The sequence below is a fragment of the Piliocolobus tephrosceles genome, chromosome 14 (genome assembly GCF_002776525.5).
Source record: "Piliocolobus tephrosceles isolate RC106 chromosome 14, ASM277652v3, whole genome shotgun sequence".
Taxonomy (NCBI): Eukaryota; Metazoa; Chordata; class Mammalia; order Primates; family Cercopithecidae; genus Piliocolobus; species Piliocolobus tephrosceles.
The window spans coordinates 653,109-669,375 of NC_045447.1; the positions used below are offsets into that span (position 1 = coordinate 653,109).

General features: G+C 60.1%; 2 protein-coding genes and 1 pseudogene across 13 annotated transcripts in view; 1 reads left to right on the plus strand and 2 right to left on the minus strand.

Annotated features, from left to right (window-relative positions):
- EHMT1 (euchromatic histone lysine methyltransferase 1) overlaps positions 1 to 141 on the minus strand; it is a 230,451-nt gene extending 230,310 nt beyond the window's left edge. For 6 of the 8 annotated variants that reach the window (XR_002734809.1, XM_023227547.1, XM_023227546.1 and 3 more), the window contains exon 1: positions 52 to 107. Coding sequence is in view for 5 of the 8 variants with exons in the window: in XM_023227547.1 (XP_023083315.1) it covers positions 52 to 72 (21 nt within the window). In the remaining 3 variants the exon portion in view is untranslated. Of the gene's footprint in view, positions 1 to 51 lie in introns of all 8 variants that reach the window. The other 2 variants (XM_023227549.1, XM_023227550.1) reach the window with 2 other exon arrangements.
- A 557-nt stretch (positions 142 to 698) lies between these two features.
- Positions 699 to 3,690, plus strand: LOC111553056 (annotated as a pseudogene). The gene is made up of 2 exons (XR_002734815.2): positions 699 to 705; positions 2,873 to 3,690. The product of XR_002734815.2 is annotated as an uncharacterized protein ARRDC1-AS1-like (transcript).
- ARRDC1 (arrestin domain containing 1) lies at positions 3,662 to 13,174 on the minus strand. 4 transcript variants are annotated; one of them, XM_023227618.1, is made up of 8 exons: positions 12,979 to 13,174; positions 6,002 to 6,112; positions 5,504 to 5,554; positions 5,246 to 5,400; positions 4,802 to 4,984; positions 4,541 to 4,717; positions 4,022 to 4,457; positions 3,662 to 3,948 (listed from the first exon to the last, which is right to left on the minus strand). In XM_023227618.1, the coding sequence occupies exons 1-8, from the start codon at positions 13,094 to 13,096 to the stop codon at positions 3,884 to 3,886; spliced, it is 1,296 nt and encodes a 431-aa protein (XP_023083386.1). In that variant the 5' UTR covers positions 13,097 to 13,174; the 3' UTR covers positions 3,662 to 3,883. The 4 variants fall into 4 exon arrangements, with proteins under 4 accessions (XP_023083386.1, XP_023083384.1, XP_023083385.1 ...); XM_023227616.1 differs by having other exon boundaries at positions 3,662 to 4,457; XM_023227617.1 differs by having other exon boundaries at positions 5,504 to 6,112; positions 12,979 to 13,128.
- Positions 13,175 to 16,267: the final 3,093 nt, after the last annotated feature.

A 16,267-nucleotide genomic window follows, 5' to 3' on the forward strand; every position in this document is an offset into this window, starting at 1 on the left:
CCGCCGCTGCCCGCCGCCCCCGCGCCGCCCCCCGCCGGCCCTGCTGCTCACCTCGGCATCGGCGGCGGCCATGGCCCGGGCCCGCAGCGTGGCCCCGCCCCTCCCGCGCGCCATCGCCCCGCCCGCGCCTCGCGGCCCAGAGTCGGGGCGGGGCCGATCGCCTACGTCTGCGCCTGCGCCCGCGTCCGCGCCTGCGCGTTGGAGCCCGGCCGGTGCGGCGCCTGCGCACTGGGACCAGGCGTGCGGCGCCCCAGGCGCCGGGCCTGCGGCGACCGGAAGCGGAACGCGCGCCCGCGGGATAGGAGACCTAGAGCCGGAGAACCCGCCCGCCAGAGTCGTGGTAGTGGATGGGGAGTAGCCTTCCCATTTTCCACACATATCTCATTCTAAATTGACGTTCTGGTGGGCTGGCCGAAGGAGGAGAAAGACCTGCGGCTCCGACCTCTGACCTCTAACCCCGGACGCACTTTGATTTCGCCGGCTTGCGCGGAAGGCTGACTCCCTGGGCCGCGGCCTGGCGGGGGAGCCGTCTGTGGGGTGTCCCCGGCGCAGGAGGGTGCTCTGGTTCAGGCAGGTTCCCGTTGCGGCGGGGGTCCCCCGGTTGGGGGAATGCTGCTGCCGAGGGGTGCTCCGGCTGTAGGGGGTGTCCCGAACGACGGGGATGCCTGGGCTGGCGGGGGGTGTCTCACTGGGGAGGCATGCCCGGTGGGGGAGCGGCTCCGGCTAAGCATGGGTGCTGTGCTAGGAGGATGTGTCTGGCGGGGAGCGGTGTCCCAACCGGGAGGGTTGCCCTGATGGGGGAGTTGTGGAGGTGCCAACTTGGGGGGTGCTCCGGTTGGGGGTGTGTGCCCTCTGGTTACCCCGCTCTCCCTTGCCACCCATATGCCTGCTGCCCAGGTATGCGCAAGCCAAGGCCTTTTCTGCAGACCAAGTAGCCTCACAGTGCCCCCAGCACCACAGAAACTTAGCACCACAGAAACTATCTTAGGCCACAGCGGGGCCGCTGTGGTCAGCCTGCCTTATCCCAGCCCCGAGACCCAAAACAAGAAGCATGGACTGAATTTGAGGTTTCTGGATGGTCGCGTGAACCGAGGGGACGGGTACTGTACTGACAAGAACTGAGTCTTGAAGGTCAATCTGGGTGACACCCGAGTCTCCTGGTGAGTCGGACCCCGGAGAATTATCTCAAGTCCAGCATAGACAGTGCACTCAGAGACAGAAAAGGAAACGGACAATTCCAAGTGCCAAGAGAACCTTCCCAGGTTTCTTTAGGACAGCTAAACTGCTCTGTCAAAGCTTAAGTCCATTTATGACAGGCCGAGCACCCTGAGCCCTCGCAGGAGACACGAGCGCCTTCATGGCCCTCCTGCCTCGCCCTGCCCCACACCCACCTCTCCGCTGCCCCTGCTGCTGTCTGTCCCCTTCCCTGAAACCTTTATTTCAAGTGTCTTTGTGGCTTGCTTCTTTACCATCCTTAACTATCAGCTCTGCAGGGAAGCCTTCCCTCCCCTCCCCAGCTGAAGTGAGACTGTCGCCCGTGCCGGTCTTCCTCGCCTCACTTTGCTCCATCACAGTGTGTGACCTCTGACTCTCCACATCCTGATCTGGAATATTGTCCCCCCCTAGAATGTAAGTCCATGGTGCCTAGAACAAGACCTGGTGTACAGGAGACAAAAGTATTTTGTTGACTGGGCCGGGCGCGGTGGCTCAAGCCTGTAATCCCCAGCACTTTGGGAGGCCGAGGCAGGCGGATCACGAGGTCAGGAGATCGAGACCGTCCTGGCTAACACGGTGAAACCCTGTCTCTACTAAAAATACAAAAAATTAGCCGGACATGGTGGCAGGCGCCTGTAGTCCCAGCTACTCAGGAGGCTGAGGCAGGAGAATGGCATGAACCCAGGAGGCAGAGCTTGCAGTGAGCCGAGATCGCGCCACTGCACTCCAGCCTGGGCAACAGAGCGAGACTCTAATATCTTAAAAAAAAAAAAAAAAAAAATTATTGACTGAATAAAGGGAGTTAAAATGTGAAGAAAAATCCTTTACCAAGCAAACATCCACCCTAAGTGAAGGTGTGGGAAGCAGGCTTCAGGCAGCTTTTTCACTCCATTTTGCAATCAGCTGCTCCCCTTGTGTGCCCCTCAGCACTTGTCAAGGTGCTGCTCTCAGCACATGACATGCTAACCCTGCAAACTTCAAGTCGGTCCTGAGAGGCAGGCACTGCTCTTACCCACATTTTATAAGTGACTGAACTGAAGCAAGGGAGTGGTGAGAGGCAGGGATGGGATTCAAGCCCAGGAGGCCTTCCTTTCAACCACAGACTACACTGCTTCCAGCAGGTGACCCCGCCTGTGGTACTTTCTGCTGTTCTCCAATATTCATGCTGACTGTCCCACAATTAGTAAAATTTTAGCCAAGTACAGGACTGCCTGGCTAAAGACCACATTTCCAATGGGAAGGGGACAGGTCAGAGACAAAAAGTGACAATCTACTTCCCAGTCTGTCCCTCAAAAGTCCCACCATTAGGCCAGGCAGTGGTGAAAGCTGTTAACAGCCATCTGGGAGCCAGGGACGGGAGCCACTACGTAGGAACAACAGCTCTGCCACGAGGCCAGGATCTGCCCCTCTGGACTGTTCGAGAAATAAACTGTCATGCTATGAGGGTGGGGGCCTGTCCCCTACAGTCCCAGGAGTTTTTTGTGGGGTTTTGTTTTTTATTTTTTGAGGCAGAGTCTCGCTCTGTCATCCAGGCCGGAGTACAGTGGCACAATCTCAGATCACTGTAACCTCTGCCTCCCGGGTTCAAGCGATTCTCCTGCCTCAGCCTCCTGAATAGCTGGGACTACAGGCATGTGTCACGATGCCCAGCTATTTTTTTTTTGTACAGAGTTTCACTATGTTGCCCAGGCTGATTTGGAACTCCTGACCTCAAGCAATCCGCCTGCCTTAGCCTCCCAAAGTACTGGGATTACAGGCGGGAGCCACCGTGCCCAGCCTGGTCCTGTGCATTTTATAGATAAGGTAACTGACAAATCTAGCCACGGCCACCCCTTCGTCCTATAGAACTGGAATTTGAAGCCAGAGTCGTCCTTCACTGCCACCTCCGTTGTTTCTGGAAGCGCCCTCCAGGCAGGCTGGCCAGCATTACCGGGCCTCCCTGGGGGCCCCTCTGGGGATGCTGCTCCACAGAATCCTGCCTCTCAGGTCTTGGAGATGTGGGCAGGAGAGAAGCAGTGTCCCTCAGAGCCAGGCCTGGCAATGGTGCCAGTAGGGGCCGAGGCAAGCCCCTCCACGTGCCCGCAGGTTTCTCAGCAGGGGAAGTGCACGCCACGCCGCCTGGGAACCTGGGTGCCTAAATACAGCAGGAGCCGAGGCACAAATTTAACCAAACGCCAAGGTTGCGTGAGGCCCCAGTTCGTGACCCGGGCTCCAAGGACGTTTCCTTAGGTGGCTCTGGAAGGCCCAGCGCCAGCCCCTGTCCTCTGTTAAAGGGAACCAGCCCCGCGGCTCCGTCCAGGCATGGCAGCCTGAGCGCAACCCCAGGGTAGCAGGGGGTACCCAAGTAGCGGGCTATGCCCTGGCAGGAGCAGAGCCCAGGATGGGTTCAGGGTCAGGCCCTGCTGGAGGCTGGAGGGCGCCCAAGGCGAGGCCGGTGAGGCCCAGCTCTACAAATAAAGCGTTTTATTTACAGGAGGCATCTCTCTAGGTCCCAGCTCCCTGCCACCCCCACCGCAGCCCCAGGGAGAAGAGGGTGGACGCCAGAGGAGCTGGCAGAGGCTGGGCAGGTCCTGAGTGGGCCAGGCCAGGCTGAGAGAGAAGGCACGAGGCCCTGGGCGCCCCAGTTCCAGGGCAGAGGCCAGGCCTGCCTGGAGAAGGCAGCACGGGGTCAGCTCTCAGGGGTCAGGCTGGGGTCCACGCCGCCGCAGCTCTGCTCATAGGACGGTGGGGCCTCTGCGGGGAGAAAGCAGGGTCTGCATGGGGCTCCTGGCGTCCCCTCCCTGCCAAGCCCTGGCCCTCGACTCACCATAGGGGTAGCCCCAAGAGCTGTACTCTGGAGGAAGAATCAAGGTGCTGGTGGTAGGCACTGGTCCCCCAGAGCCCTCTGCAAAGTAGGGGACAGTGGCACCTGTTGAAATGCACAAGGGAGGCCGCAGCGGGTATGAGGCAGGGCTGCCATCCTGAGGACAGGGCTCGGGGGCACCAGGCACAGAACCCAAGGTGGCCAGCAGGGGCTGCTGCTGCGAATGGCTCTTGGTGGAGAGGGAGACCGGGTCCAAGAAGTGGGGGCCGCCAGCCGCAGCCTCAGCCTCTTCCTGGGGTGGTGCAGAAGGCACCACCAGGGGTGGGGCCCAGGGAGGCAGCCCTGGGCCTGGCTGGGGGCTCAGTGGGGCATGGTTCACAGCAATATTGCCAATGAAGACCGGGAGGGTCACAGTAGCTTCCGGTGCCTTCAGAGAGACCTGGACAGGATTGAGGTGGGGCATGAGGGGCCAGGGCCAAGGCCACTAGGCCTCAGGCCACCCAGCCCCCACCAGCACCAAACCTGTAAGTAGTAGTCGATGTGGATGAGGCTGCAGCCTGGCAGGGCCGACTGGGGCAAAGCAGGCACCAGGATCTGCTCATGCCACTGTGCCCGCCGCCAGGCCTTGACGCCTGCACCCTCCACCTCCGCGATGGTCCGTACGTCGTGGATCCAGCGCTTGGCCTTATAGGACACTTTCTGGGGAAGGACCAGTCTGTGAGCCTGCGCAGGCTGCCAGCCCACCCCAGGAGGCCAGTCCAGGCAGGTGCCGGGGGCTCTGACCTGCAGCAGACTGGCCACCACAGGGCTGGTGTCCTTGCCTGACTGGTTCTCAATGTCGGCGTGCAGCTGCAGTGCCTGCCCCACCACATAGCCGCGGAGATCAGTGCTGGCTGTGAGGACCACGCTGCCTGTCTTCACCAGCTTGTAGGAGAACTTCTTGGTGGCAGAGGCCACATTGGGTTGCTTTGGGGGAGGGCCAGGGAGAGGCTTAGCAGGTGTGGGCAGGCTGGATCCCTTGGCATCAGGACAAGCCCCTCAGCCCTGCTATGCCCTGCCCCTGGAGACCAGCAGTCAGCTCTGGGCAAAGAGGCCACTGCCTCCAGACCCTGGCCCCCCTCACCTCAGCTGGGGACAGGACACTGGGATGAAGCAGTGCCTGCCCGGCTCTTCCCCAGCCCCCACGAGGGTGGGGACCCACCAAGGAGGTCACTGTGCCATCCTCACCTCAATGTCTGGGATGCTGTTCAGATTCAGGGGGCTCAAGATATAGAACACGAGGCTGCACTTGTGATCCTTGGAAAACCGTGGCGTGTGGATGGCGGCCCTCACCTGGTGCACGATCTTCCCAAAAGGACCCTCAAAGGACGTGGGTGCTGTGGCTGGGGAGAGAACAGGCACTGGCACCTGGCTGCCTTCACCCTGCAGAGCCCACCTCCCAGGACCAGTTGGTCATCACCAGGCCTGTCCAGGCCGGGCTCTTACCAGGAAGCAGGAACTGGAAGGGGAAGCTGTGTTCTCCAGCGGGCAGACTCCCTGCAGAGACAGGAGGGAGGTGGGGGCGGTGGGGACAGGCCTCCGAGGCCTGAGGTGGCCACAGAGCCAAGATAAGAGTGGGCAGTGCAGCTGGCCAGCTCACACTGGGTCTCCCTGTCTCAGTCACAGCAGCACAGGGCTGTGGCCTGGGTGAAGGACCGAGGGTAAGGGCTTGAACAGGAGAGTGGTTTGGGAATGGGGCAAGGGTGAAACAGCTGTGCCAGGAGTCAGAGCGCACCCACATCCAGCACAGGTGGAAAGTGGCCCCTTCAACCACCCAGCCCCTATGAGAAACCCATCAGGGCCCACAACCCTGGGAGAAGATGGGCCAGTGCAAGATCCAAGAGGCAGGTCTAGGAAAGGGGGAGGACAGGTAGGCCCCACTCCAAGGGGTGCCCCCAGGGGTCACCACTTGGGACCAGGTCAGGAACTGGCTCCCAGACTTACCCTTGTCCGCCAGCGACAGGGAACTGTTGAAGTAGTCCTCCTCCGCTACCCACGCTGCGTCGTTAGCCTTGTTGGAGACCCCGCAGGAACCTGTGCAGGTCACCCGGATGGCTGCCAAGAGGAAGGCTGCATGAGCCCCAGCCAGCTGACGGCCCAGGAATTCGACCTGGGGCCAAGCAGCCCCACCTGGGCAGGGTCCTGGGAAGGCCAGTGAGCAAGCAACCCCTGCCACTTCAGGGGACACCTCCTGCCCATCTGCTGTCTTGGGGGGCTCCAAGGGAGTCGGGCTGGCGAGAGGCCTGACCAGCACAAAACAATGTCTGCCCTGCAGTCCAGAGCAGAAAGGCCCCAGCACTCATCCAGATGGCGGCTGGGTCATCCCCCAGACTGGTAACCTTGGCTGTGAAAGCCCAGCTGCTTAGGGGGATCTTGGCGGGGGGGCGCCTGGGACACTCCAAGGGACGGACGCGTCTTCTTGCTGCCCTGTAGACAAGTCAGTTAGGCAGGGAAGGACCCCTGCACGCTCCAGGAAGCTAACTGCCAACCATCATGCTGCAGGAATGTGGCCAGACCCGCCTAGGCAGACAGGGTTCCACAGTCGGCACACCGCTGGGTAGGGCCCTACTTCCTGGGTCAGCACTGCCCAGCGGGGCTGACTTTCTGCATCAGGAGACGGCTTGGTTCTCTCCGGCCTCCCCGGGGGAGTGCCAGACCAGGAACTGCTTGAGGCAGAGGTTGCCACTGTTCTGTGGCCAGGAACACAAATTCCTCAGTCCAACAGATACGTGTCCAGAAACCACAAGGGTTAGAAGATCATGGCTGGACAACCAAGTCCAGCAGAAACTGGTCACAAGGGAGGACAGACGCAGCAGAAGCACACACAGCACCAGACCCAGGTGGGCAGGGGTTGGGGGAGCCATCAGCAGGCCACCCGCAGCTCCAGCCCCTCTTCTCCCTGCAAGGCTGAGTCAGGGCCAAAGATCGCCACTTCCCTGCCTCGTCCTGGTGGGGGTCACGTGAGGGGAAGGTGACTCAGACTCTCAGACCTGCTGAGGGAGCAGCCAGGGAGGAGTAGTATTGGTGTCTGCTGCGCCCAGGGTCAGCCATACCTGCCTCCCCTATGGTCTTCCCAGCAGGCCCCACCTGTGGCCCAGGCCTTCTGCTGGCCACCTAGAGCAGCCCCACGTGGCTCTCCATATACATCCTGCCCTTCCCCTCAGCAGCTGCCCGACCCAGTCCCCCATCCCTGAGGCCTGGCCTCAGCCTCCATTCCAGCCCAGCCTTGCCACCCCAACCTCGGTCCATTTTTTGTTTTCGTTTGTTTTTTTTTTTTTTTTTGAGACACGGTCTCACTCCCGCCGCCCAGGCTAATGTGCAATGGCACGATCTCAGCTCACTGCAGCCTCGACCTCCTGTGCTCAGGCGATCCACCCATCTCAGCCCCCTCGAGTAGCTGGGACTACAGGCACATGCCACCACACCTGGCTTTTTTGTTTTGTTTTGTTTTGTTTTTTAATAGAGACGGGGTTTCGCCATGCTGTCCAGGCTGGTCTCAAACTCCTGAGCTCAAGCAATCCACCTGCCTCAACCTCCCAAAGTACTGGGATTACAGGCATGAGCCACCGTACCCAGCTCTGCCCTGATTTTGAATCCATGCTCTGTTAGCCAGGCCCTCCTAGGGCCAGACCCTTACTGTTTCCAGGCTGAACATCTGGAATACTGGTGATTCTCCGGTGAGCCAGCAGACAGCCCAAGAGGAGCACACAGGCATCAGCTGGCGCAGAGGAGGCGGGCGTGGCTGAAGCAAGGAGAGGAGGCCTGGGGACTGGAAATGCTGCAATGCCTTTAACACTCCTGACAGACTGCACATCCCCGCCTTGAATCCCACAAATGCTGGGACCCAGCTCGGCACGGTGGCTCACACCTGTAATCCCAGCACTTTGGGAGGCCGAGGCGGATGGATCACTTGAGGTCAGGAGTTCAAGACCAGCCTGGCCGACATGGTGAAACCCCATCTCTGCTAAAAATACAAAAATTAGCCAGGCGTGGTGGCAGGCGCCTGTAATCCCAGCTACTCAGGAGGCTAAGGCAGGAGGATCACTTGAACCCAGGAGGCAGAGGACCAGTGAGCCGAGATCGCACAAATGCCTGGGTTACAGAGTGAGTGGCACGTTTTGTGTCAAAAACAACAAAGAAAAACGCTGGAACCCACAGAGGATGCTGTAAAGGGAGCAGTGGTCCCCAGAGTAACCGGTATGCCAGCCAAGCACCCTCAAGTGATCCCGGCTGGTGGCACAGAACTGAATATTCACCCTGCCCCCACTGTCCATATTCCTAACCCACAACACTGAGAGATGTAATAAAATCGTTGTGTTAACTGTTTAGGAATGGTGTGTGACTTGAGGTGACAGCTACTTTTATGTAGTAGTCCCAACTACTCGGGAGACTGAGGCAGGAGAATGGTGTGAACCCAGGAGGCGGAGCTTGTAGTGAGCCAAGATCACACCACTGCACCCCAGCCTGGGCGGCAGAGCAAGACTCCGTCAAAAAAAAAAAAAAAAAAACGGCCAGGTCTGCTGGCTCACGCCTGTAATCCCAGCACTTTGGGAGGCCGAGGTGTGCAGATCACGAGGTCAGGACATCGAGACCATCCTGGCTAACACGGTGAAACCTGGTCTATACTAAAAATACAAAAAATTAGCCAGACGTGGTGGCGGGTGCCTGTAGTCCCAGCTACTCGGGAAGCTGAGGCAGGAGAATGGCGTGAACCCGGGAGGCGGAGCTTGCAGTGAGCCGAGATTACGCCACTGCACTCCAGCTGTGCAACAGAGCTAGACTAAGTCTCAAAAAAAAAAAAGAAAAGAAATTAGGGAAAACCCAAATTATCTACCATTTCAATCCATCAGATTGACAAATATTAAATGTCGAGACACAGCTGGGCGCAGTGGCTCACACCTGTAATCCCAACACTTTGGGGGGCCAAGGCGAGTGGACTGCTTGAGGCCAGGAGTGTGACAGCAGCCTAGGTAACATGGTGAAACCCTGTCTCTACCAAAACTACAAAAGATTAGCTGGGTGTGGTGGCGTGTGCCCCTGGTGCCAGTCACTCAGGAGGCTATAGTGGGAGGACTCATCACTTGACCCCTGGAGGCAGACATTGCAGTGAGCCAAGATCGCACCACCACATTCCAGTCTGGGTGACAAAGTGAGATGTCATCTCAAATAAAATGAATGTCTCAAGGCCAGGTGTGGTGGCTCACGCCTGTAATCCCAGCACTTTAGGAGGCTGAGGCGGGCGGATCACTTGAGGTTGGGAGTTCAAGACCCACCTGACCAACATGGAGAAACCCCGTCTCTACTAAAAATACAAAATTAGCTAGGCGTGGTGCCACATGCCAGTAGTCCCAGCTACTTGGGAGTCTGAGGCAGAAGAATCGCTTGAACCAGGGAGGCGGAGGTTGCGGTGAGCGGCTGAGACTGCGCCATTGTACTCCAGCCTGGACGATAAGAGCAACGTAAATGAATAAATAAATGTATGTCCCAACACACGTTGGAGGGAGGTGGAAAACAAACACCCCTTACACCAGTCAAATTGCAGACAGGTATGAGGTACTGGCAAAGAGTGGGACAGGTCTACTGTAATTTTACCTGTGCATACCAGGAAACCCAGAATTCCACTTAGAATCTCATGGTATTTAACCGGGAGCCTCACACACTACTGCTCATACTAGCAAAGCATCACTAAAACCGTCATGGGACACCTGACTCCACAAAAACAAACAGTATCCAACTGACCCTTGGGTCATCCTAAGGGCCCAGGCTCTGTGATCTTCCCAACGCCCATGCAGACGGCCCTGTTTTGCACATGCACCAAGGCTCTTTCAGATGACTCTGCCAGAGTGAGCAGCCTCCAACCACTGTCCAAAGTGAAACCTGTCCTGAGCTGCCCACACTCTCCTCAGTAAGAACACGGGAGGCACGGGGCTCCCGCACAACTGCCAGCTAGCTGCTTCCTTTCCAAAACACCTGGGGCTGCTCCTCCACCTCTCAGCAACTGCTTCAGGTCAGGCTGGCTGAATTCCCAAGGGAGCCCGTTTTCACTGGCCAGGCCAGTGGCAGCGGCCATGTTTCTGCCTTTTCAAACCATCGAATCAGGCAGGACCACAGGATGCAGTTCTGCCCACAGAAGCCAGAGCAGTGCATGGGGTCCATTGTGAGGGGTCTCCTTGCTGCTGGAGAGGGGCATATGACCCCACTCCCTCTTCTTTCCAGCTTGCAGACTGCTTGTAATGGCAGAACAGGCTGAAGGGAACCAAGCCTTTCGCAACAGGAAAGCCGCCAGGCAGGGCTTGGCTGCAGGACTGAGTGGCTCAGTGGCAGTCGCCTAGTCACAGTGTGACTTCTTCCGCCTTCTGGACTTGAATGTTGCACCTCTTTGCAGGGGCCCTGTAAGCCCCATCCCTCCTCCCCCATGCAGGTTTAAAAATGTTTCCTAGGCCGGGCATGGTGGCTTACACCTGTAATCCCAGCACTTTGGGAGGCCAAGGTGGGCAGATCACAAGGTCAAGAGATCAAGACCATCCTGGCTAACATGGTGAAACCCCGTCTCTACTAAAAATACAAAAAATTAGCCAGGTGTGGTGGCGGGCGCCTGTAGTCCCAGCCACTCGGGAGACTGAGGCAGGAGAATGGCGTAAACCCAGGAGGTGGAGCTTGCAGTGAGCCGAGATCGCGCCACTGCACTCCAGCCTGGCGACAGAGCGAGACTCCATCTCAAAAAAATAAATAAAATAAAATAAAAATAAAAAATGTTTCCTAAGTCCGTTCAGATGCACAACCAAGGACCAGCTGTTGGAGGCTGCTCTGACTTAGGAAGCTCATGATTGGGCCGTGTTCTCAAGGGACCACTGGAACTTTCTTCTCGAGTTGGGGCTCCCACCTGTTCAGCAGCCCCTCCCTTGCACCACCTACACGTGGACCAAGAAGACCCACTGACTCCTCATCCTCATCCCAAGAAGACCCACCAACTCCTCATGCTCATCCCAAAGGACTCATGCCTGCCACAGAAGCTGTGACCTGTAAGCCACTCCCCCAGTCCTGTTTCCAAATCTGTATCATGAGAGTAATAACCATGCCACTTGCCAGGGTGCTGAGCGTTACTGAGGCTGGCCCATGGGATGTGGAGAGAATTTGCATCAGGCCTACCATGAGTGCTCCGAGAACCACTGTCGATCCTGGTCGCCCATCCGGGTAACAGAACACGAGGTGGTCCTGCCTGACCCCCAGCCCTGGATTGGGCCAGCCTGGGCTCCAGAAAACTGCTCCTTCCCAGGCCTCCCTCTGCGTCAGCCCTCGAGACAGCAGGCGTCCTCATGGCTGGGTGCTGACTGTCACCGACACTCATCAGCAGAGTAAGTGAGAAGCCCAGGGGCCCAGGCAGGGCTGCTGTCCTCCTGGGGGCTGAGGGCCTCCCTACTGGCTCCTAGCAGGATTGACAAGCATCCTTTGAATGAGCAAACGATGGCATTCCGTTCCCATCCCAGGCACGGCTGGGGGAAACCCTCAGGAACCCCTGTACACCCCTCCCACCTCACTTGAAGCAGCCTGAAATATGTGCTCTCCGGCCCATTAGGGCCCATCTCCTACTCCCTAGCTCATGACCCTCCTATTTCTCCCTCACTCAGACCAGCCTCTGTGAGCCAGTGCTACCTCAGCTCTTGGGCCACCTGCGTAAAGTGCTGGGATTACAGGCATGAGTGTTCGCCCACCCACCACGTCCACGTGGAGGCCAGGGGAGCGTGCTCACCCAGGCCAGTCTTGCACCGCGAGGCCATCCCTTCCCTGTGGTCAGCAATGGCCTGCTCGCCCCAGGCCGCGCCACGGGAGGGACGACAGGGCCCAGCTCCCCTCAGCCAGGATCCAACCCGCCTCACCTCACACCTCACCTGTATTCAAGGGATGCATGTGCTATCTCTGCCCTGCCACAGCCACACCTGCCCCACCCAGACCCCAAACTCAAGGTGGGGACAGAGGAAGGGAGCCTGTGGGGTCTTCCAGGAGGCCCAATGGGGCCAGGAGCCTGACAGAAGCACCTACCACCAGGCTTCTTCGGAGGCCCCACAGTCCCAGGCGGTGCAGGGTCAGGGCCACAGCACCATCACCTGTCCCAGGCGACTGAGAGGACAGAACAGAGGCTGTGGGTTCTCAGCAGGCACAAAAGCGGTGCTGTCACCCACGCCCAGGCCCAGCGGTCAAGGTCCAGCGGGAAGCCCACGGGTTGTGGCCAAGCTGCCCAGGTGGTTCCCACAGGAGACCAAGGTAGAGAAGCCCGCGGCAGGGACGCGGCACTCACAACCAGGGGCCAGGCAGAGGCCTGTGCGGAGGCCCCCATCCTCGGGAGGCAGCCTCACCTCGCTGGCCTGCCCTCACCTCCAGGGCGCCCTGCCAGCGGCCACTGCAGCAACCCGATCCCCGGTCCCCGAGGCCCAGACGTCCGCCTCGGCGGGGGGCGGGCGAGGCCTGCTGGCGCTGGGCGGGGGGCGCAAGGAGCCACAGCAGGTGCCTGCACCCCGCCGGGACCGCACGCCTGGGCCAGAAGCGGCTCTGCAGAGGGAGCGCCTGCGCCGGGAGCCCGGGTGCGGGAAAGAGCCCAGCAGGTGCGAGCGCGGACAGGGAGGGTCGCAGGCCTGCGTGTGCCCGCACTCAGGGCGTCCTCCACCGTGGACCCGCTTCAGGCCCCGGCTTCAGGCCCCGCCGGGACTACGCCGACCCTCGGCGAGAGGGCAGGAAGGGCAGACGCGGAAGGGCGGCGCCGCCCGGACCTCCCCGGCGCCGCCGAGCCCGCGCCCCAGCAGTCCCGGGCGGCGACGACAGCGACTTCGCGGGCCCAACCCGGGGCCCGGCGACGGCAACCGCTTCCGGGAGCCCTGGCCCCGCGCAGGTGCGGCCAATGGCCCTCCCCGAGGACCCGCGCCCACCTCGGAACGGCAGCGGCGCCCCCAGGCGCACACGCACGGTCCCAGCCAGCGGCTCCCCGGGGCTGTAGACAACGCGGCCGTGGCTCAGGCTGATCTCGAAGAGCTGCACTCGCCCCATGCCGCGGCCTCACCGGCCCGCCGCACAGTGACGCCCCCGCCGGCCGCCCGCGAGCCCCGGCTCCGAGGCCCGGCCCCGCCCCCTCCTATGCCCCGCCCCCATCCGTCCCAATCCAGGCCACGCCCCCGCCCGGCCCTTCCCAGGCCCTGCCAAGCCCCACGGCCCCGCCCAGACCCCTGGCCGCCCCATCGCCCGCGGGCTGCCGCTCGGAGGCCCGGCCCCGCCCCTATTCCCCGCCCCATCCGTCCGCATGGCCCCGCCCCCTCGTTATGCCCCTCCCCTTTGACAGCCCCCCCTCGCCCCGCCCCCGTCCTTCGCCCCTACCTCGCCTTCCCAGCTCCGCCCCTGCCTCGGCCGCCCCACCCCTGCCCCGCCCCCCGGCCGCGCTCATCCATTCCCCGCCCCGGCCCCCGCCCCGCTGGGTAGGTGCTGCGCTGCGTCGGGCGCCGCTTAAGGGACTTGAGACGCAAGAGTCCCCTGCATCCCCCACCGAGGGAGTCACCGCCGCGTCTCTGTCGGGGGGCGGGGCTGGGGGCGAGGCCGAGGCGAGCTCTGGGACTGGGAAGGGCTCCCCGCTGCGCTCTGCATAACCCACTCCTCCGCCCCATCCTCCGCCCGCCCCGCCCAGGGGTCTCCCTCACCCCGAGTCGCGGAAAAACGTCACTGGGCCGCGCGGGCGTCCTGGGCGGGGATGCTCCGCCGCCTAGCACCTGTCCTGCCTTAACCCCCACCCCCGGCTCCTACCCCGCAGCCCCCGCCTTCCCCGCACCTACCCCGCGTCCCAGCACCTGTCCTGCCCCTCCGGTACCTGCCTGCCCCCGCACGTGTCCCGCTCTCCAGCACCTGCCTCGCCCCACCTCCCCCCCCGCCCCCCCGCCGCCTTCCCCACACCTGCCCGGAGTCCCAGTGCCTGCTCCGCCCCCTGCTATCCCCCTCCCTGCTGGCCTGATGGGGTGCGGGCCCAACGGAGCCACACTTGGGTGGAGGCCCTGGGGCGGGGGTCCAGGTGGGGCGAGGACTTGGATCACTGGGAACCGGAGAAACACACTCCCATTTATCTTTCTTAAAGATCCTTTTGTAGAGAGTGAGCTGCGGGGGTAGGACTCAAATACCACGGGGATCTAAGGCGGGAGAGAACCGTTGGATAGTCCTGGAGAGGGAAGGCCTCCCTCGCCTACCGACAAGCTCACCATGGAGTGGGTGAGGCGGGCCCCAGTGCTGCGAGTTTTTCTAGGACAGCCGGTGAAGAGGGTGGCCTTCTCTGATGGGGAGGACGGGCCTAGACACACATGGTTTGCGGGTGGGAGACTCATCACATGCGGAGTCTGAGGTGCCACTGATCCCCAAGTGGACCAGGTACTTCCGTGCATGAGCCTGGGAGTCAAGCACTTAAACGTTGCCATCCCTGGTTGGTAGAAGGTAATAGGTCAGGAAGGAGGAGTCCGGCACCCCAGCAAAAGGAGAGGGGCTCACAGGCTAGAGGGGACCCCAGGCTAGGCTGGGAGAGGCCCTGAAGCCCCAGGCCCAGCTGACTCCCTTGGGATTCCAGTGTTTCAGGAGGTGGGTCTAACTGGCCATGCTCCAGACACTTTCCTGCCAAGACTATGCACACACAGAATTCCCGAACAAGAGAGAAGGGTGCCATGAGATGGCAGGGATCGTGGACAGCCCTCCCGAATGGCAGTCGGCCATGCCAGAAGTCAGAAAGTTTCACCGGGCATGGTGGCTAGTGTCTGTAATCCCAGCACTTTGGGAGGCCGAGGTGGGCGGATCACGAGGTCAGGAGATCAAGACCATCCTGGCTAAAACGGTGAAATCCGTTTCTATTAAAAGTAAAAAATAAAAAAAAATAAGAAGCCGGGTGTGGTGGCAGGCACCTGTAGTCCCAGCTATTCAGGAGGCTGAGGCAGGAGAATGGCGTGAACCCGGGAGGTGGAGCTTGCAGTGAGCCGAGATCACACCACTGCACTCCAGCCTGGGCAACAGAGCGAGACTCCATCTCAAAAAAAAAAAACAATAACAACAAAAAGAAAGTGTTTCAAGCAGGGAGAGACAGACTGTGTTGCAAGCTACTGAGATGGAAGACAATGGACACAGAACATACGTGGCCTTTATCCCATGTCAGCCACAATCTCAGCCCCACAGGGCTCTGCACATCCTTGATTCTGACCCTATCTCCCACCCATCCTGTATTCCAGAAACCACCATCAGCACCAATCGCCCTGTCATTAGACTCTTCACTTCTTCCCCAAGCACACTTTTAGCGGTGCTCTAATGAAAACCTGGCTTCCCCTGGAGCTTTCGGGTGTAGAGACTTCTTTTCACAGGATCCCTCTACCTCTGGATCTGCAGGTGGGGTTGGGGCCTTCTTGGCTCCTTCTTAACACTGCCAGGCCATTCTCCACCCTGGGAGCCACCATGTGTAAGCCTCCTGGTCTCAGAATCACCAGCACCACCTTTGCCCTGATCAGCATCCTCATTTTTTTTTTTTTTTTTTTTGAGACAGAGTCTGGCTCTGTGGCCCAGGCTGGAGTGCAGCGGCGTGATCTTGGCTCACTGCAAGCTCCGCCTCCCGGGTTCACGCCATTCTCCTGCCTCAGCCTCCCGTGTAGCTGGGACTACATGCGCCCGCCACCGCACCCGGCTAATTTTTTGTATTTTTAGTAGAGACGGGGTTTCACCATGTTAGCCAGGATGGCCTCAATCTCCTGACCTTGTGATCCTCCCGTCTCGGCCTCCCAAAGTGCTGGGATTACAGGCGTGAGCCACCACGCCCGGCCAAGCATCCTCATTTCTTGTTGATTTTAGCTCCTAACTCACTGTCATTCTCTCCACCTCCACGTGTGGAAACAGTGCTTCTGAATCCCTGCAGGCAATCCTTCCAGCCTCCTGCCCTATATCCTAAAAGTACATGGGCTTTGTTTGAATCAGGTATGGCAAAGTGACAGACTAGGAGACAAGTGCCACAAAGGAAGAATTTAGTACTCGTGGTTCTCAGGAGGAGGGGCCCCGCCACGCCATGCAGGGCCAGAAGGGGAAGTACCAGGGTCATGAGGAGCCAGGAGAGAGCGCGGCCCAGAGCCTTTGTGTGTTTTCCTCAGGGTGAAAATGGACAAGGCAGGGTAGGTAGGTGTAAGCAAGTTTAGGATTAGATAACTTGAATCATATCAG